At 36.6% G+C, this 22,930-nt stretch overlaps 1 protein-coding gene and 1 pseudogene across 5 annotated transcripts in view; both read right to left on the reverse strand.

The window, feature by feature from the left end:
* Positions 1-22,930, reverse strand: part of TPK1 (thiamin pyrophosphokinase 1) — a 390,760-nt gene that overhangs the window by 176,022 nt on the left and 191,808 nt on the right. For 2 of the 5 annotated variants that reach the window (XM_015135162.3, XM_077997628.1), the window contains one exon: positions 19,539-19,611. The exons of the other annotated variants lie outside the window; for them this stretch is intronic. In XM_015135162.3, coding sequence (XP_014990648.1) covers positions 19,539-19,611 — 73 coding nt within the window. The remainder of the gene's footprint in view (positions 1-19,538; positions 19,612-22,930) is intronic. 5 annotated transcript variants of the gene reach the window in all.
* On the reverse strand, positions 17,776-19,360 carry LOC100430143 (elongation factor 1-alpha 1 pseudogene; annotated as a pseudogene).

Here is a 22,930-nt window from a genome sequence, read left to right on the forward strand (position 1 = left end):
ACCCACAATCAACAGCTGTCCAAAAATAGGTGAGGATAATACAATCAGATATTCTGAGAGAGAATGATCACATTTACATAACTTTTCTTTCAGTCTATTCTTATCAATGTTATATTGTATTACTAGTTATTACTGCTGATCTCTTACTCATTTACAAATTAAACTTTATCAAAGGTATGTATGCATAGGAAAACAGTGTATACAGAGTTCAGTACTATCTGTGGTTCCAGGTACCCACTAGGGATCTTGGAACATATCCCCTGTGGAAAAAGGGGACTCTTATATAGTAAAAAAAAAGATACTACATCCCCAGCATGCATTCCTTCTCTTTACTAGATACTAGCACCTGACTTTTCTTTGAATATTTATTTACCCTCTCTCAGGTATACAATTAGATACTCAGTTGTGGAGGTATCAGGACTGGTAAAGATGATCAACATAATTTATCCCCTTATCCACCGCAAATTGTTTGGAGATGAGTACACGCCACAATTTGGGCCAAAGAGAGAGCAAGAATTGCTGGGGTGTGTGCATCAACCCTGCAAGAGACTTCTCCGCTTCAGTAGAAAGACATGTTGAGATGGCAGCCAGTCTACAACACAAGAGGACAGCCTAGAGCCAGAGATCCACAATGCGGCACCTGAGAATGAAGCTGGTAGTGCGGGTCAAAGAATTAAACAAGAAACCAGTACCTGGGGGCTGTTCTGGTAGCCCATGAAGCCTCACTGAAGCTGAATCCTCCTGTATCCTTTTTGGTTATATGAATAAATATTTGTTTTATTTTGTGTGGTTAAAGCTATTTGTTTTCATTGCTTGCAATATATGCAGTTCTTACCACCAGCCTTCCCACAGATGAAGAAAATATTCATTTATGTGGTATGGCTGAAATAGAAGACACCTAACAAATGACTTCTTTTTTCATTTCAATGATTGATTGAGTTTGAGACGGAGTCTGGCTCTCTCACCCAGGCTAGAGTGCAATGGCATGATCTTGGCTCACTGCAACCTCCACCTCCCGGGTTCAAGCAATTCTCCTGCCTCGCTTGCTGAGTAGCTGGGACTACAGGCATGTGCCACCATGCCCAGCTAATTTTTGTATTTTTAGTAGAGACGGGGTTTCACCATTTTGGCCAGGATGGTTTTGATCTCTTGACCTCATGATCCGCCCACCTTGGCCTCCCAAAGTGCTGGAATTAATAGGTGTGAACCACCGCACCCGGCCCATTTCAAGGTTTTGTCTGCATTTAGACATGAAAATGAATACTAGGTGGATTAAATATTTAAGTTCTTGCCTGTCATGCCCAGGTCAGTATCTAGGAATTTTTAACATGCAAAAATTTAAAGACTATGTACATTGGAAGGCCAAAGGAAGGTAAACATTGAAAAGCGTATAGATCTCCAGATTGGGAAAGCCGTGGTCCCTAAAGACATGATATGTTGGCCTGGTATTAGCAGACTCATTATCAGGTTGGGTAATGAATTTGTGCTAATCAAGTATTGTCATTAAAATAGTGTTCTACCTTCTTCGGCCATTTCAGCACAAGATAAGAGTTTATAATGACATATATAATTTTACCATAAAACACAGAGAATTAATACCTTAGCAAGTATTTTATCCTTGGTATTACCTAAAAGGTCCTAAGACATAATTGAAAATTAGCCAGAAATAACTGTACATTAGGTAAAATAGGGACCAAAATTGCAAATTTTATATAAATACACACGTGTATGTGCACACACATATATACATAGTGGAAAAGACAGAATTTAGGAACAAACTGGTTATACAAAAAGAAATTTTCTTCCACATGTAAATTTTCCTTAAACTTTCATTTGACTTAAATATGAAACTAGAGACCTGCCAAAAAGTTTTAATAAACAATACATTATAAAGATATCTTCCATTATACTTGGCTGTAATAACAAAAACATTAAAAATTGAATTGAAAAGATATAATAACAAGCTGAATACCAAGTTCAATAAGAACAAACTGAAATAATTCACAGTGATAAAGGAAATATCACAAGTTCACATTAAAATGATGAATGCCCTAAGGTCTCCAAACACAAAATTTGAAAGCAAATATTAAAGGTGCAGAAAGTTACAAATAAGGCAATTTAATCCTAATTGTCCACATGATCATCCACCAGGTTTGAGGGGACTGAAGAACAGAAAGAGGCAAAAAACTTACTAAAAGAGAAGCAGTATTTTACAAAGGGATACTCATGGAACAAATTAAAGTGGTACAACTCAATCTCACACACACACAAGCAAAAATTCTTGTCTGGCAAATCTTGTCTATTATTTGGGGAAAACAGGATCTTCAGGCACAAAGAGTAAACGCAACACTCCGTGAATACAGGGAAACGGACGTCTGCACTCTCAGTCACTAATAAGTCAATACACGTTTAGTGGCTAGACAAATGGTGGTTCAATTAAAACCATTTCTCTCCTCATAAAAATAATGGTATTTTTCTCATAAATATAAACATATAGAAACCAGAAAATGAATCTCACACAGAGAAGAAATACTTATTTTTTACTCACTATATACTAATGCTGCTTTGAGGAAATTAAGTAACTCTTTTCTATTTGGACACAATTAATGAAGATTCTTAAAATAACAAAAATTAGCATTTCATATGCAATTAAGTAAAGTTTAAAATACATTAATGTTAACAAAACTAACATCCAGTAAGGAAAATTGAAATAGACATGCACATCAAGGTTAACAAATGCAGTAGTATAAAGTACTACAGAAAAAATTCAGAATATGTTTGAATAAGTTTTAACTTATTTAAAAAAAAATGACAAGGAAAAAACTAGTATTAGGAACTTAGCAAAAAATTAAAAATAAACAGTTTTTGGAACATGCCCTGGAATGATCAGGGTTCAGCTCAATTTCCCATACTGCCAACATCTAGAGCTATAGCAAACATAAAATATATGCTTGTAATATATGGTCCTCATCATAATAAAATCACAAATCATCTAAGGGATAGGTTTATGTTCAGTGTGGTATATGTATGCATTTTTTAAAAAGAAAGAGGGTTAAAACAGTATGATTTATGGTGAATATTTATTTTAACTAAGTAATTTTACTATTGAATTAACCTAATATTTTATTAGCACATTAATTACTTAGGTCTATATGAATATTAAAGTCTGCCTTATGAGTATTAACATATCTTATTAGAATAACCAAATAATTTTCTCATACAGAATTATCAATCTACCCTATGACTATTAAAGTATTAATTGAAACATAAGCTTTAAGCTGTAAGCTCCTTGCAGCTACCCACTGTACTCCTTTGTTTACTATTCCCAGGACAAGAGCCCAACATAGTGTGTAGCAAGTGGTAAGCACTCAATAACGAATAAAGTAATTTATAAAAGCATAGCAGATGAGATAAATTATCCCTTTAGGCAAGGGATCAGCAAACTTTTCCTATAAAGGGCCAGATAGTAATTTTTTCAACTCTGCAGGCCATAGGGTCTCTGTCCAAACTACTCAACTCTACCTGTGTAGCATGAAAGACTCTAATAAATGAATGAATGGAAATGGCTGTGTTCTAATAAAACTAAATTTAACTTGCTTACAATTTTCATGTGTTGTAAAATATTCATTTGATTTTTTTCAACTATTTAAAAATGTAAAAACCATTCTTAGCCTGCCAAAACTACAAAAACAGCTATCAAGCCATATTTGGCCTGCGAGTTGTATTAATAGTTTACCAATCAACCCTTCTTCTAGGCCTACAATTAGATATTGTCCATATACCACTAAATGCTGTATATCGTAAGAAATTTAATATGAGGAAAAAGGCTTAGATTGAAAAAAAAAATCCCTCTGAACTTCATAGCTCCATCTGTAATAGAAGTAATATAAAAATCAGAATTGTCAAAGATCAGATGGCTATAGATGTGTGGTATTATTTCTGAGGACTCGGTTCTGTTCCATTGGTCTATATCTCTGTTTTGGTACCAGTACCATGCTGTTTTGGTTACTGTAGCCTTGTAGTATAGTTTGAAGTCAGGTAGCACGATGCCTCCAGCTTTTTTCTTTTGACTTAGGATTGTCTTGGCAATGTGGGGTCTTTTTTGGTTCCATATGAACTTTAAAGCAGTTTTTTCCAATTCTGTGAAGAAACTCATTGGTAGCTTGATGGGGATGGCATTGAATCCATAAATTACCTTGGGCAGTATGGCCATTTTCATGATATTGATTCCTCCTATCCATGAGCATGGTATGTTCTTCCATTTGTTTGTATCCTCTTTTATTTCACTGAGCAGTGGTTTGTAGTTCTCCTTGAAGAGGTCCTTTACATCCCTTGTAAGTTGGATTCCTAGGTATTTGATTCTCTTTGAAGCAATTGTGAATGGAAGTTCATTCCTGATTTGGCTCTCTGTTTGTCTGTTACTGGTGTATAAGAATGCTTGTGATTTTTGCACATTAATTTTGTATCCTGAGACTTTGCTGAAGTTGCTTATCAGCTTAAGGAGATTTTGGGCTGAGACGATGGGGTTTTCTAAATATGCAATCATGTCATCTGCAAACAGGGACAATTTGACTTCTTTTCCTAACTGAATACCCTTTATTTCCTTCTCTTGCCTGATTGCCCTAGCCAGAACTTCCAACACTATGTTGAATAGCAGTGGTGAGAGAGGGCATCCCTGTCTTGTGCCAGTTTTCAAAGGGAATGCTTCCAGTTTTTGCCCATTCAGTATGATATTGGCTGTGGGTTTGTCATAAATAGCTCTTATTATTTTGAGATACATTCCATCAATACCAAATTTATTGAGAGCTTTTAGCATGAAGGGCTGTTGAATTTTGTCAAAGGCCTTTTCTATATCTATGGAGATAATCATGTGGTTTTTGTCTTTGGTTCTGTTTATATGCTGGATTACATTTATTGATTTGCATATGTGGAACCAGCCTTGAATCCCAGGGATGAAGCCCACTTGATCATGGTGGATAAGCTTTTTGATGTGCTGCTGGATTCGGTTTGCCAGTATTTTATCGAGGATTTTTGCATCGATGTTCATCAGGGATATTGGTCTAAAATTCTCTTTTTTTGTTGTGTCTCTGCCAGGTTTTGGTATCAGGATGATGTTGGACTCATAAAATGGGTTAGGGAGGATTCCCTCTTTTTCTACTGATTGGAATAGTTTCAGAAGGAATGGTACCAGCTCCTCCTTGTACCTCTGGTAGAATTCAGCTGTGAATCCATCTGGTCCTGGACTTTTTTTGGTTGGTAGGCTATTAATTATTGCCTCAACTTCAGAGCCTGCTATTGGTCTATTCAGGGATTCAACTTCTTCCTGGTTTAGTGTTGGGAGAGTGTAAGTGTCCAGGAAATTATCCATTTCTTCTAGATTTTCTAGTTTATTTGCATAGAGGTGTTTATAGTATTCTCTGATGGTAGTTTGTATTTCTGTGGGGTCGGTGGTGATATCCCTTTTATCATTTTTTATTGCATCTATTTGATTCTTCACTCTTTTCTTCTTTATTAGTCTTGCTAGTGGTCTATCAATTTTGTTGATCTTGTCAAAAAACCAACTCCTGGATTCATTGATTTTTTGGAGGGTTTTTTGTGTCTCTATCTCCTTCAGTTCTGCTCTGATCTTAGTTATTTCTTGCCTTCTGCTAGTTTTTGAATGTATTTGCTCTTGCTTCTCTAATTTCTTTTAATTGTGATGTTAGAGTGTCAATTTTTGATCTTTCCAGCTTTCTCTTGTGGGCATTTAGTGCTATAAATTTCCCTCTACACACTGCTTTAAATGTGTCCCAGAGATTCTGGTATGTTGTATCTTTGTTCTCATTGGTTTCAAAGAACATCTTTATTTCTGCCTTCATTTCGTTATGTACCCAGTAGTCATTCAGGAGCAGGCTGTTCAGTTTCCATGTAGTTGAGCGGTTTTGATTGAGTTTCTTAGTCCTGAGTTCTAGTTTGATTGCACTGTGGTCTGAGAGACAGTTTGTTATAATTTCTGTTCTTGTACATTTGCTGAGGAGTGCTTTACTTCCAATTATGTGGTCAATTTTGGAATAAGTGTGATGTTGTGCTGAGAAGAATGTATATTCTGTTGATTTGGGGTAGAGAGTTCTGTAGATATCTATTAGGTCCGCTTGGTGCATAGATGAGTTCAATTCCTGGACATCCTTGTTAACCTTCTGTCTTGTTGATCTGTCTAATGTTGACAGTGGGGTGTTGAAGTCTCCCATTATTATTGTATGGGAGTCTAAGTCTCTTTGTAAGTCTCTAAGGACTTGCTTTATGAATCTGGGTGCTCCTGTATTGGGTGCATATATATTTAGGATAGTTAGCTCTTCCTGTTGAATTGATCCCTTTACCATTATGTAATGGCCTTGTCTCTTTTGATCTTTGATGGTTTAAAGTCTGTTTTATCAGAGACTAGGATTGCAACCCCTGCTTTTTTTTGTTCTCCATTTGCTTGGTACATCTTCCTCCATCCTTTTATTTTGAGCCTATGTGTGTCTCTGCATGTGAGATGGGTCTCCTGAATACAGCAAACTGATGGGTATTGACTCTTTATCCAAATTGCCAGTCTGTGTCTTTTAATTGGACCATTTAGTCCATTTACATTTAAGGTTAATATTGTTATGTGTGAACTTGATCCTGTCATTGTGATATTATCTGGTTATTTTGCTCGTTAGTTGATGCAGTTTCTTCCTAGCTTCGATGGTCTTTACATTTTGGCATGTTTTTGCAATGGCTGGTACCTGTTGTTCCTTTCCATATTCAGTGCTTCCTTCAGGATCTCTTGTAGGGCAGGCCTGGTGGTGACAAAATCTCTAAGCATTTGCTTGCCTGTAAAGGATTATATTTCTCCTTCACTGATGAAACTCAGTTTGGCTGGATATGAAATTCTGGGTTGAAAATTTTTTTCGTTAAGAATGTTGAATATTGGCCCCCACTCTCCTCTGGCTGGTAGAGTTTCTGCTGAGAGATCTGCTGTTAACATCTACAGCCACCTGATCTTTGACAAACCTGAGAAAAACAAGAAATGGGGAAAGGATTCCCTATTTAATAAATGGTGCTGGGAAAATTGGCTAGCCATAAGTAGAAAGCTGAAACTGGATCCTTTCCTTATTCCTTATACGAAAATTAATTCAAGATGGATTAGAGACTTAAATGTTACACCCAATACCATAAAAACCCTAGAAGAAAACCTAGGTAATACCATTCAGGACATAGGCATGGGCAAGAACTTCATGACTAAAACACCAAAAGCAATGGCAACAAAAGCCAAAATTGATAAATGGGATCTAATTAAACTAAAAGGCTTCTGCACAGCAAAAGAAACTACCATCAGAGTGAACAGGCAACCTACAGAATGGGAGAAAATTTTTGCAATCTACTCATCTGACAATGGGCTAATATCCAGAACCTACAAAGAACTCAAACAAATTTACAAGAAAAAAACAAACAACCCCATCAAAAAGTGGGCAAAGGATATGAACAGACATTTCTCAAAAGAAGACATGCATACAGCCAACAGATACATGAAAAAATGCTCATCATCACTGGCCATCAGAGAAATGCAAATCAAAACCACAATGAGATACCACCTCACACCAGTTAGAATGGCGATCATTAAAAAGTCAGGAAACAACAGGTGCTGGAGAGGATGTGGAGAAATAGGAACACTTTTACACTGTTGGTGGGATTGTAAACTAGTTCAACCATTATGGAAAATAGTGTGGCGATTCCTCAAGGATCTAGAACTTGAAGTACCATATGACCCAGCCATCCCATTACTGGGTATATACCCAAAGGATTATAAATCATGCTGCTATAAAGACACATGCACACGTATGTTTATTGCGGCACTATTCACAATAGCAAAGACTTGGAATCAACCCAAATGTCCATCAGTGACAGACTGGATTAAGAAAATGTGGCACATATACACCATGGAATACTATGCAGCCATAAAAAAGGATGAGTTTGTGTCCTTTGTAGGGACATGGATGCAGCTGGAAACCATCATTCTCAGCAAACTATCGCAAGAACAGAAAACCAAACACCGCATGTTCTCACTCATAGGTGGGAATTGAACAATGAGATCACCTGGACTCGGGAAGGGGAACATCACACACGGGGGCCTATTATGGGGAGAGGGGAGGGGGGAGGGATGGCACTGGAAGTTATACCTGATGTAAATGACAAGTTGATGGCGGCTGATGAGTTGATGGGTGCAGCGCACCAACATGGCACAAGTATACATATGTAACAAAACTGCACGTTGTACAACTGTACCCTAGAACTTAAAGTATAATAATAAAAAAAAAACAAAAAAAACAGAATTGCTGTTAAGATTAAGTGAGATGATGCACAGTGATGAATACGTATCAAATGCTCACCTTAGAACCTGGGAAGAATCTTTAGGAACAGCAGATGTTATAGGCAGACCATCTCACATCAAAGTTTACTACAGTGAGCAAAATATTAATATTCTCCAAAGAACTTTGTGTCAATATTTGCAAAACTATTTTTTAATTTACTGACAACTGAAATTATTACAAGGCAATGAGTGTCAATAATGCACCTAATTTCAAAATTCCAGTGCAAAAGCCATTAGACTGTCATTCTCAATTACTTAGTTTACTGTCTGCCAATAATTTAACTAATATAGGTTAATGAGTTTATACATTTTACACACATAAAACCTATCAGGTTATACTATGCTGACTCCTCTAAAATTCCTTAATGGGAAAGAAAACAGATCCTTTGAAAAAATTTGTAATAACATATTAATTGTTATTTCATGGATTATATCCAAAGAGACTTGGCTTCGTAAAACAAGAGACAAGGAGTTAAGTCTGGTGAAAACATTCCTAAGTTTGCTATTAGCTTTTTCATTTTAGGTCAAGTCATCATTTAGTACTCATCCATTTACCCAGGACAGAAAACACTTGTGCAAATTATCCTGGCAAGATTTTATGGGGCTCTGAGACATCTACTGTAACTTCATGGACTGAGTTTATAAGGTTAGGAACTTATAAGTGCTATTTCCTCCTAGGTATCATGCATATCACTTTGGAAAATGTATTTCCAGTGACTCGCATATAGACCCTTACCTAGTATAATTAAATCCAATGTATATATAGATAATAAACTCTAAGATTTTCAATAAACTAAAATTCTCCAACAAAACATAGCCTAACTCTCTGATAAATAAGATAACCTTTAAAGTATCCAATCTTAAAGAATGTGATCTATTGACAACTGTCTCCCTCACTAAATGAGTAACATTAATAAGAACATTTGAGTACATTTAGTATTATATGAGATATGAATCACTTTACATGAATTACATTTCTGAATCCCCATAATAACCTTACAAGGCAAATGTATTATCACATTTTAAAATATGCAGACTGTAGTTCCCAGATATTAAATAACTTGCCCAAGGTCACGCAATTGATGGGAACACCGTGTGGGATCTGAACCTATCATGCTTTGTACTTTGCTTAGTACCCTGCTTAATTAAACTTTTGTTATTTGGGCACGACTAAGCAGAAAAATGCCTTTATAATTTACAGGAACATTTATTTAGTTGTTTTTCTCTAGTTTTAAATACCTGAACATCCGTTAGCTGTTAGGCAGATGTGATGACCCGCATAACCATGCTACATCCAGACTTAAGAAATCTTCATGATTTTCGCGGCCTCCTGAACATGGGCAATGAATGCTTATCTATCCCTCCCTCCCTTTTTCCTTCTTCTTCTTCAACTCATTATATTATCTTTATTATTATATTTATGAGTTGACTTTTTCTTTTTCTTTGAAACATACAATTACAATCAACATCTCTGTGTATAAATGTTTGGTGCTGGTTATTTTTTTAGAAATGAATTCTGGAAATAAAATTACTGGGGAAATTATGAGAACATTTTCAGATTCCTTGATATTTGATGCCAGAGTGCTTTCTGGGAAAGTTGTAAAAATATGTATTCCTATTACTCGTATATAAGGATGAACAGTTCATCCTTTAAAAATATAAGTAATCTTAGGAGAGACAATTCATCATGGGTTTCTTGCTGTGAATTAACGGAATTTATTTACTTGCTCCTTAATAGCAAACAAAAATTGGTTTCATTACGGGAAAGATTATTTCCATTGGAGGAGAAGGAAAGAGAAAGTTAAGATAATTTTGGAGTGTGCAACAGGGATAGGAAGTGGTTCTTTCAGTTGAGGACTGAGTGGCTAATGGACAGTATGAAAAGAAATAGACATGCTCAGAGGGGAAAATAGTTGTCTATCAGTAAGGTAAACGAGGTAAGAAGAAATCAAAGACCATCTTTAAAGTTGCCTCTGAAAACATGAAGTATAATTTCCTATACCTTCATATTGGCATACTGATATGGATTTTCTTTAGCAAATAAGCAATGATAAAAGTTTTACTGGGTTTTAACATGTTAGCTTCTTTATTTTCCCCTATTCATTGCTGACATTGCCTTTCTTCTCATCAGTATGCAAGATATACACTTAAAAATATTTGGGGGGGGGATATTTTCCAGAGTCTTGGAAGAATTGAATATATTCAAGTTTTAATAATAAGAGTCCATAATCATTCATTAAATGGAATTGACTGGAACTCTGTAATTAAAAACTGCCTGCCAGATTAAGGGCACAGCAGGCATAGAGCAAAATGACAGATACTCCAAATAACCAAAGATACAGATCTAAAATGAGCTCTAACTTGTTCTCAGATCTGCTAAGAAGGGGAATAGTTCCATAAAGTAAACTGAAATCTAAAAGATCTGTTTGTGGATACAGGTATGAACATCGTCTTTTTCCCTGCAGAGATATAATCATGAAATAACCAATTCCCACTTTCTTCTTCATTGTATAAAGTGTCCTGTGGCAGATTGTCCCTTTTATTTACCAGGCTTCTAGAAACATTTATACTTTTCAAGCTAAAAAGGTTGTTTTTTAAATCATCAAGTAACAGCCTTCAAGGAATGATTTCTTCAGCAAGAATGTCACAGGATTCAACTCTTAAAAACCTAAGTAACAGTATAAAAACTCTAAGTATACTGCCTAATATAATCTAGTATCCTTTTTCTGGTATCTAGATGGTGTATAAAGGAAAAGAAGAAATGCAATTTAACCTTGTAGCAATTCTCCATTCTTTCCCAAACTTAAAGAGACATTCTAATCTAGCATAATCTTCATTGTCCTATGTGTTGTAAAATAACCTTTTCTTTCAACAAGAAACAAAAGCTATAGTGTTTCAAATAAGAAAGCCATCCCTTCTGTTAATGTAAGTCGAACGTCTTTTTAGAACAGCACAGGGTTTCAAATGATGGCTTTCTTCCTAAAACCAAAGCCAGACTTCTGGCTGAAAGAGGGTACGGGGAAAACTTAGCATAGCAGGCTGAGACTGCTGTCTTTAAAATGGCCTGCTTGCAAGATTGGCCTTTGGCTGACATCAGGAAACTTGAATGGTAAATAGTTTCTACACTGACAGAAAACTTTCTTTCTTTGAGAAAGAGTCTCACTCTGTCTCCCAGGCTGAAGTACAGTGACATAATCTCGGCCCACTGCAACCTCTGTCTCCAGGGTCCAAGCAATTCTGGTGCCTCAGTCTCCTGATTAGCTGGGATCGCAGGTGTGTGACACCACGCCTGGCCAATTTTTTGTATTTTTAGTAGGGTAAAGAGTAAATGTTCCGGGGTGAAATACATTTGAGAAACATTAAGGTAAAATTAGATTTTTGGCAGACTTACTTAAAATGATACATGCACAGTGGGTTTCCAAAAGGGGCATACAGAATGTGGCAAATTTCACAAAATCATTAGATCACAGAAATCTTCTTTCTATGAAGCAAAGCAGGACCAGTGCTTTTCTGTTTTAGTTCTAAAAGAAGGATCAGATATCTGCTTCATATAAACTTCAATCTGAACCTACTATTGACTGGGGATGCCAGGATAAATGACCACAGACTTCGGCTTCCAGAACTTCATATGTTAACAGGGAAAAGGAGTAAAATGATAGAATTGTTTATCTCAAACTCTGCAAGACAGTATAAACAAGGGACTAACCACCACCTCCAGGTGGGGAATTGTGAAGGGATGAATTCATAAATGAAAGGGCATATAAAAATATCTGGCATATTTTAAGCACTAAAAATATTTGACTGTTATTACTTTTTAGACTGTCATAGTTGGTTGGTTTAGGTGAAGGAAGAATCCCACGAGTCAGACAAAGGAGGGAAGAGAGAGTCACAGAGGCCCTGGAGAACATAGAGTGTAACATCAGATGAATGAGGAGAGGCAGGCAGGTGCCCCTGGAGGTCCTCCTGTGTGTCTCACTGGGAGCTCTTCAATGTAAAGGGCAAAGTCTCGCCCTTTCTAAAAGCCTTCAGTATGTTAAACAAATTCAAACAAAACAAGCTTCAAAAAACATCAATGGCAATAAAGTCAATTTGAAAGGACTATGATTGAGGTAAGCATAAGAATTAAGGTATATTCAAGAGATAGTTTCACATAATATTCCCCTGGCAGTCTCATCATTCCCTTGGTGAGATGCTAATAAGGGTTAGACAGCCAGTCTAAGGAATATAAAGTGAAGAACCTGTCAGTTGTCAAGGGAAACTGCCTGTCTATAATTCCCTTAGCAAAGCCTTTATGTCTTAGCATATGTTAATTAGACTTCATGCTTAAGCCTAAAAATTTATTACACTCCAGGCTTTGTTTCATTTTGTTTATATTTTTTAAGGAAATATATCAAGAAATGGAGTTGAGCTTTATGTATTTTGTATAGTTTCCTCTGTTTGGCATAATAGTCAAACTTACTAACTTCACAATTTCTAACAGTCCAGTTTGTCATTTTCTCTAATTAATTTTTCATCTAAAAGTTGTTGGCATGTGGCTGAGAAGAACTGAAAAAGAGATGTAGTTAAGAGTAGAAAATAATAAGATTCATGAGATTAGGTGGATCAATGCAGATGTTTTTAACTGGAGATTCTGTGAAATGTAAATAGAATCAAACCTGAGGCTTGATCAAATTCAAAAGGATATCCCAAGCAATTCTGATTATGAATCACATCTACTTTCATAAATTATGCACTTACAAAGATGAAATGTTTGAAAATATTTTTAAAAAGCAATGTTACTGAGAAATAATAAAATATTAAAAAGGTCTTAAGCAAACAATTTTAGGAAGTAAAATAAAATACTACCAGCTTATATTAAAATAGTGCTTTAGAATTTCCAGAGAACTCTACCTGTATGCCATTATTAGATCATTACTAGAAGCACATGAGAAAGTTGGGGATATAACACTGTGATTTAGTTTCACGTGTGGCGGTAAGATTTTCATATATGTAAATTAACAACACAAATGTAATTTGCACTTAGTTCAAGAAAACAATCACTTTTCTACTTATAAAAGCCTAAACACTAAAATGCACACTGCTAACAGCCAAGATTAAGTAATAATCATTTGACATCCACACTTGAATGTACCCTCCACCCAATAACCCGTCCTCCCCACTATTTGAGAGTCAATGGGTTTCAACTGGAATTAAAATACAAGCACTTTCTGCTTATCGTCAGTAGCCCATTTATGAAAAATCAGACATTCTATTCAAATGCCAACCAGGTGACAATTTCCAATTATTTTGACTGAGAAAGTTATATTTAAACCCAAATCCCCAATTCCTTACAATGTAACTGAAGCACATTTATACAGGTAATAGCCATTATGATGAAATGTAAAATGATGAGACATTTTCTGCTACTGCATCTAACATTCATAGCATTTTCTATTTATAAAAGGGAGCATTGGTTTTTAAAGATTAGATACACTACCCCTGCCCATCGAGAGCACTCTTCAAAAATTTGGGTATGGCCATGCAAGTATTCAATGACGATGCGAAAATACTATACAAAATAATGCTTTAATAAGATATATTCTTCAATAATTCATGCAATTTGCTTTTAAAAACCCTTATCTTTCCCAAGAGGGAAAAAGATACAATGAAAGACAGGAGACAAAAATCTGCCTACATTTCTTTCTCCATTCCTCCAGTTTATAGTGCTAGAATTACCAGGGGACCTGGAATTATCTTATTATCTCTGTAACAGAAAATCTGTGGTTCAGCATCGACTCACCCGTTCTGCTACCCTCATTCACCATATATACATGGGTTCAATGTTTTCCTTAATCAAGCTTGCCTTCATAAATACAGTTACAATGAATCTTTGGGCACCTTCTTGCAATATTCTTGATGCTATGTTCTTCGAAGACTTGGAAGGATTAACAAGAAGATAAAATCAGAACTTGGACCTAGAGTCCTATTCGTGACTTATGAGTAAGGTTGTTTTCATCACACCGTCTAGAACATGGCCTTGTGTTGATAGTGACACTTTCTGGAATGGCAAAATGCTCATTGATAACACAAAGAAAAACATACCAAAAATCTGCCTATACCCTTGCTAATTTCATATTACCAAATCACTCTGATTCTTCAGTGTTCTATCTTGGCTCAATCTAATATCTTATAGGTTTTTATTAATAGGTAATTTAATAATTTATCAGTTTATAAGGTTTTGATCTTTCACGGTCTGGTCCAACTATCACACCTTTACCCTTGCTGCCTCAAAATCAAAGGTTTAGAGGGACATACTGGAAACATAATGTAAAGTATTTGATTATGTCGTTGACTGTTATCACATTGACAGTGATAGTGGCCTTCATTCCCAGGGGTGCTACATATCCATTGCAAGGAACAGCTGTCTTACCCAATAGGCCAAAGGTGTTACCTGTTGAGAAGCAGTAGCAGTGACCCAGTCCCAGTTCTAATAACATTCTCTTTATAGAAAACATGGGCATTAATCCTAAAGCTGTCTCTCACTAGCTCTACCATTTTGCTGAAGTTGCTTAGCTTTCTAGGCCTCAGTTCCCTCATCAAAAAATTGGGATAAAGAATATTGTTTAATTTCTTCTATTTTAAATTACAGTAGGCCCTTCATATCCACAGGGGATTGGCTCCAGGACCCTAGAGAACATCAAAGTCTGAGGATGCTTAAGTCCCTTAATAGGCCCTGCATATCCCAAGGTTCCCCATACACTGTTGGATGAATCACTGGATACCAAGGGTTGACTGTATTTCATATTTTTATTACATTTACATATTTTAACTCCTATCCTATAAACCTACATTAATGGCAAACCCTTGTTATTCTGTAATTTTTTAAGGCATCAGCTAAATCCTGCAAGTAGTTCCTTAACCCCCTAAATATTAAGGAAACATGTTTAAAACTCCCTTTCCTAAATCCATTGAAGACCCAACAGAATACAATAATGAAAGAATATCAGGAGTCTGATAAGATAGCATAGGTTCTTCTAACGTTCTCAGAAAATTAACATGGGGATATGCATAATAGATAGACTGAAGTAGGTGATTTTAGCTTTGAATCAAAGAAGCACTGACTGACCCAGAAAAATGAAAAGTAAAATATCAAGAGGAAAATCAGTAAGAGATATTCCTCGTTCTGAGTTAATAGTAGTGAACCAGGCAGAGAGGAGCTAAGACAAACAGGCAAAAGGGAAAGCACCAAGATGTTAAAGCTACCTCAAAACCAGGACTTTATAAATTCAGGACTGTACACCAGTTGCCAGGCTTAACGCTTTGTATGAAGAAATGTTGGCTACACAATCCACTTCCTGATTTTAACAAAGTTTTGGTATTTTAAATTTCTTCACTTTACTAGATTCCCAGTTTCACCTTCATTGCAAACCCAGACCAGGTGGGGAGGGGGTGTATTTGAAAATGAAGATAACCGCCTTTCAATTGTGAAAGAGTGGTGCAAAGGCTGTTTAAGTTGGAGATAATGGCTTATATGAATGGTGTGTAATGTTGCATTAACTTGTTGTAATTATCATCATCATTAAAACTACAGCCAAACACTCACCATGTGCTCTACAGGGCACATTAACTATATAAAAGACATCATCTGTGCCCTCTAGGAACTTAGCCTAAAAGTTCAAAGCAGTGAGTTCAACACTGATACATGAAGAAAGTGGATTATACTGTATCGACCTAGAACTAGGCAGTTCAACAATTAGAAGATTCAGCTAAATCTTACTTTAAAAACGAAACCTCAACAAATATAATTTAGTTTTTAAGGTTAAAATAAAGTGAAGCAGGAAATATAAGAGAAATTCATCAAGGGGCATTAACTCAAAAATTTCCTCTATCCTTGACCCTCATTTTACTGCCTAAGATATAAAAAGGCTGGCTTCCCCTATTTTCTTATCTTGGATAGGTGTGATCAGGCTGGCACTTCTGATTTTAGCAAGCCAGCAGCATTAAAGAAGGGGGAGAGGAGTCACACCTGACCAGATCTTCAACTTGTTTTTTGAGTATGCTTGTCTCTGCCTCTCTCACTTTTCTTCTGCTGCTGAAAATATGATTAATATCTATGCATTTGTAAAACTCTGCATTGTAAGCAAGGCTGTGACTTTTCCATCCCAACGAGGTTGAGGTATGGAGTTAATGAGAAGGGAGACTGTGGGGAATGAACAGGAACATGCCAATGTTAAAGTAATTGAGCATGAATATCAAACACTGACTTGGGAACGGTCTTCATTTGCTGAGGGGAAGTCGGATCAGCTGGTGGGCAGATGGGATGTGCAGAGACCTGCATTCACCACCAGCCCCAGAATTTCCATATCATCACACGCTATACCCTATAAGCAAAGCACCTTTGTGTTTCCACCTAGAATCATGTTTCCTTTTTCCTCTCTTCATTTTCCTACCTTTTTCTCTTCCCTCCTTCCTTTCTGAGACAGGCTCCTTCTCTTCTTTATGAATTATCTAATCTCCCCGCAAGCCTCACGAAGAATTTAAAGTTTTGTGATTTCAATACCTGATGTTTCTTTCCTAAAAAATACATACTTTACTAATGCCAGTTTAGAATTAAACACAGATGACGGTGCTGTGGCTAGAATTACTAATGCTATAATTTTTATTTGAAAAACTCTTCACTGTCTTCCAAAACCACTGAGACCATGAATTACTGGTTACTTTAATACACTACCATGTGACTTATATCATTCCCAATTAGATCATTTATATGTTCTTAAGTGGCAAGGATCTTTGAAAGATTTGCATAATGAGAAAATTAACACCTTTTCAAAAGATGTAGGTTATTACCAATCTCAAGTTGTAGCGAATAGTTTTATTCAAAACAGAGTAATAATAATTTCAAGAAAACTAAATGTTAAAGAAAAAATGTTAGTCCTAAATTCCAGTGAGTACACAATTATGCATTTTTACAAAAATTCATTTACAAAGATGATTTTAGCAGAGTTTACAAAACCAAAAAATGCACACCTGAAATGTACATTAATTGGGAATTGGTTAAATGAAATAAGACACATTCATTAAATGAAGTTAAAATGATCCATGAGAAACATATAATAATGAGAATATAGGCAACAATTGTGTATTATTAAATGAGCATATATAAATTATAAGCTCTTTTTAAATATATGTGTTTAAAGAATTTTTACATAATGGTAATAAAATTTCCCCAAGAGTGTGTTCCAACTTGTCATTTTGTAAGTTTCCAATTTTTTTTCCTCATTAAATTTTTTTAATGGGTCTCAAAATTCTGTGACAAATTTTTGGTCAAGTTGTTTCCATTAAAAAGTACTGATATTAAAAACTAGTAACTTAAAACTGCCACACACAAAAAAGAAAACCAACGTGGTCCACAAAACATTCTCCTTTCCTTCTGAAGGTTTTATGATGCATTGTTATCATTAACCAGTCTTTTACTACTAAACTTAAATGGCCAGTTGAAACAAACAGTTCTGAGACCGTTCTTCCACCACTGATTAAAAGCTGGGTGGGAGGTATTAGGGATAATATTCATTTAGCCTTCTGAGCTTTCTGGGGAGACTTGGTGACCTTGCCAGCTCCTGCAGCCTTCTTGTCCACTGCTTTGATGACACTCACGGCAACTGTCTGTCTCATAGCACGAATGGCAAAGCAACCGAGAGGTGGATAGTCTGAGAAGCTCTCAACACACATGGGCTTGCCAGGAACCATATCAACGATGGCAGCATCACCAGACTTCAAGAATTTAGGGCCATCTCCCAGCTTTTTACCAGAATGGCGACCAATCTTTTCCTTCAGCTCAGCAAACTTGCATGCAATGTGAGCCGTGTGGCAATCCAGTACAGGGGCATAGCCAGCACTGATTTGGCCTGGATGGTTCTGGATAATCACCAGAGTAATGAAGCCAGCTGCTTCCATTGGTGGGTCGTTTTTGCTGTCACCAGCAACGTTTCCACAACGAACATCCTTGACACACACATTCTTGACATTGAAGCCCACGCTGTCCCCAGAAGAGCTTCACTCAAAGCTTCATGGTGCATTTTGACAGATTTTACTTCAGTTTTAACGTTGACTGGAGCAAAGGTGACCACCATACCAGGTTTGAGAACGCCAGTCTCCACTCAGCCAACAGGAACAGTACTAATACCATCAATTTTGTAGACATCCTGGAGGGGCAGGCGAAGGGGCTTGTCAGTTGGACAAGGTGGTGGCAGGATGTGATCCACAGCCTCAAGCAGTGTGGTTCCACTGGCATTGCCATCCTTACCGGTGACTTTCCATCCCCTGAACCAAGTCGTGTTAGCACTTGGCTCCAGCATGTTGTCACCATTCCAACCAGAATTGGGCACAAATCCTACTGTGTCAAGGTTGTAGCCAGTTTTCTTAATGTAAGTGCTGACTTCCTTAACGATTTCCTCGTATCTCTTCTGGCTGTGGGGTGGCTCAGTGCAATCCATTTTGTCAATACCAACAATGAGTTGTGTCACCCCCAGTGTGTAAGCCAGAAGGGCATGCTCTCGGGTCTGCCCATTCTGGGAGATACCAACTTCAAATTCACCAACACCAGCAGCAACAATCAGGACAGCACGGTCAGTCTGAGATGTCCCTGTAATTATATTTTTGATGAAGTCTCTGCATCCTGGGGCATCAATGATAGTCACGTAGTATTGCTGGTCTCCAATTTCCACAAGGAGATATCAATGGTGATACGACGTTCACGCTCAGCTTTCAGTTTATCCAAGACCCAGGCATACTTGAAGGAGCCCTTTCCCATCTCAGCAGCCTCCTTCTCAAATTTTTCAATGGTTCTTCTGTCGATGCCACTGCATGTGTAGATCAGATGGCCAGTAGTGGTGGACTTGCCCGAATCTACGTGTCCAATGATGATAATGCTGACATAAGTCTTTTCCTTTCCCATTTTGGCTTTTAGAGGTAGTCTTCATGACACCTGTGTTCTGGCGGCAAATCCGTGGCGAAAAAGTGTAAGTTTCCATTTTGAATGTATATTACAATTGCTAAAATAAAAAAACTGTAAAAGGTAACCAACCGATGAGTTTATCAATGTCTTCCTATACACCATGAAAATTGGAAACAACACAGAAAAAGCAACCATATGAGAAAGATCTTGAACAAAAAAGTGTTTACAATTTACCTTAGTAGCGTAGTATTCTCTGACCTCAGGCCTAATAGAATCAAAGTCTCCATTGATGAATTCAGGCAAAAAGCTGAAAGAAACAGTAAGTCAAGTAAGTCAACTAGTTATTTCTATTTATTTTTGAAACTTTAAAACTGTGGCCAAGTGTCGTGGCTTGCAACTGTGATCCCAACACTGAGAGGTTGAAGCAGGAGGACTGCTTGAGGCCAGGAGTTCAAGACCAGCCTGGGCAACATGGCAAGACCCTATCTCTACAAAACAATTAACAAATGAGTTGGGCATGATGGTGCACACCTGTAGTCTCAGCTACTTGGGAGGCTACACGGGGAGGATCACCTGAGCCCAGGAGTTCGAGGATATAGTAATCCATCACAGCATAACTCCAGGCTGGGTGACAGAGCAAGACTCCATCTCTAATTTAAAAAATAAAAAACAAACTGTGATTATAAGGACCAAAGAGAAAAGTAATATACTCAGAACAAAACCAAAAACACAGAAACTAGTTTTAGAGAGAATAGGATGTTATACCATATACTCCTGGTTTCAATGACTGAGGCAAACAACAGGTATCCAACCAATTCATCACCTGAGTCACAATGTCGGAGAATACTTATCTTTTTCAACAAATAGATAACAATTAAAGGTAATTGGTTTAAAAAATCCTGACAGAAATACTCATCTTTGCATATTACCTTGTACATATATATAAGGTTTTACATTATTGCACCTCACCCAAGTTCAGAAATTTCAACAGATAGGAATAGAACAAATGATCATGAGGATTCTTTGAAATTCTGTGCCAAGCAAGAGTCAGTTCAAAGACATTTTCCAAATATTCTATCGACATATGTCTAGAAACAGGAATCTTTTAGTTAAGTCTGAAATACTACAAGAGTCAAGGTTATTAAATATAGAGAGAGATTCCCAGATGTGGTTGTTTCTAATAATATTACTACTGCCTTTACTTTTCTCCCTGCTATATTTTTAAGTCATTTTAGAAAGCATACCTCACTCCATCTATTATACATAAGCCATCATTTGCTATTTTTACATAAAATATTTACATGACCTGGTAGAGTTTCTTCCCACTTAAAACACCTAATTGTAGAGAAATAAAACATCCCTGGATTTCTCACTACTGTGCAGAAACCCTTAGCCGGCTGAGCCTCAGAAATGTATGTGATACAAAGAAGGGAACGGTTGCTTTCACTTCCTGTAAAAATATTCCATCCTTCACGTGCCATGAGAATTAAAACTGTAACCATTTATCTAGTTAATTGCTTTGATTCAAAATACGAAAACTTCTTAGGTCTTCTCAAGAGGGCCAAACTGTTATCTGATGAACTAGGTCCCTAGCTCAAGAAGACTGGGGTGTTATATTTCTGGGTATGACATGTCAAAAAAGGGGAAGCCACAGAACTTGGAGAAAACTCTATGTCATAATATATAAAACATGGGGGGTGTTATCTGGCTCCTGGAGACATTTTATTAATATACCAAAGGGGTTAGGATTCAGGTCCAGAAAATTTCTAAGGAGACCCTTTCAGGAGGGGAGAAACACAGCTGTATATTCTACTTAGTAATAAGAAAAATAAAAAATAAAAATATATTGCCTTATCCGTCACCTATGGGTGTACAACTACCAGCAGAGGACAATGGACCTGGCCTTCACTGCTTGGGCCAAGGCGTAACAAACTAAGGCAAAGGGGACTAATGTTATGACACATCTCTCTCAGAAAATCTGATGTGTGAGTTCAGAAGAAAGTTAATACAGATAAAATTTGGGGAAAAAAATACTAACCTTGTCCTTTAGCACATTTCTTTTTGTAAGGTTCTTGACTCAATTGAAAATATTATTTCTGAAGTCAAACCTAATCTAACTGATATCTGTGTTGGGCCACCTCTTCTTTGTGTTACCACAAAGATCTGTACCATATAAACTCCTTAGCTCGGACAAGTTAGGCCCAACTATTTTTTTATTAGTCGATTCATTCCACAAATATTCTCTGAACACTATATGCAAAAGACTACAGCTAATTTCAGAAAAAAGTAGAACTGGAAAGTAAATGTGAGTACTTAGGTGTTTAAATCACATCTGGTTTCAACATGTTCCCGTAAGTTTTCTTCCTGGAAACTTCCCTGTACACCATATCTATTACTTTCAATTTCATTTTATACCTATTAAGGTAAATAATTTATACCTTACCCCTGATAGGACCAAAAATAGACTATTAAGTTTTTTCTCTTTATTTTTTCTTGTCATATGAATTCATTCATTTTCAAAGTTTCTTTAAATGTTTCCACCCATCACCATATAACTGCGTGCAAATTAATACTCAGATGAATCGCAGAACATTAGGGCTGGAAGGAATAAAAGAAATTACCCTTCTAATATCCTCTTTATCCTTTCTGAAGAACTGAGATCCAAGACGTCAAGGGCATTTTATCTGTAAAGCCAATGTCCAATCTATTTCACCAAGTAAAGCAACCATTTAAAATTAGGACTCTGGGTCTGGTTCAAGCAATATCCTGGGAAGACCGACCTTATGTTGCTCTCCAAATTTTAGTCTCTCAGATCTCTAGAACCAATTTGGCAGTTTCCAAATAGTATATTGATTTTGTCAATAAATATAAACAAAAAATAAAAGCTGATACACACAGGCAACTGAGCATCTATCCCCTTAGGGACAAACCATCCTAAAGACAATGAGGTCTCCCTTTATCTTACACTGTGAATAATGAAAGGAAGCATTCATGCAAATTCACTTATATTTTAGTGGAAAATATTAATAGGAACACAAACTTATACAGGTAGTAGATACCTAACTTCTGGTAACTTTTAATATAGTTTTCTCCAATGTAACATGTATGCTTTCACATTGAATCAGGATGCTTATTTCTAAGAAGACCCATGCCAAAAATACACCTGGCATTCATGCTGAGATAACTAAAATAATTATAACTTTTCATCATATAATGCACTCGTTTTTGAAACTTGCTGAAATGTACTTTTTGACGCTGCAATTAAAAGCCCATCTCACTTTTCCTGAGGTGCCTGTTGCCATGGTGCCTGGGCATTCTGAAGAGGTACTTACTGAGGATGACACTTCACAGATGTAGAAGAGCTATGTTATGATATAAATGACAGTTTACACAAGCAGATTATTTTCAGAACTCTTTGGGGACTGATTACACATAGCAACTGACTAGGGGTACATGGATTTGTGTAGCCACTGACCATGTTTCTACCTACTGTCGACTTAGGCACACTGATCTCTCTTTTCTTTGCTATCCTCAATCTATGAGGACTGACTTGTTAGTACTGAAAGGTGTTCCAAACTCTTCACAAATGGCCCAATCAGACTCCTTTAACATTTTCATTTTTACTC

The sequence above is a fragment of the Macaca mulatta genome, chromosome 3 (genome assembly GCF_049350105.2).
Source record: "Macaca mulatta isolate MMU2019108-1 chromosome 3, T2T-MMU8v2.0, whole genome shotgun sequence".
NCBI lineage: Eukaryota > Metazoa > Chordata > Mammalia > Primates > Cercopithecidae > Macaca > Macaca mulatta.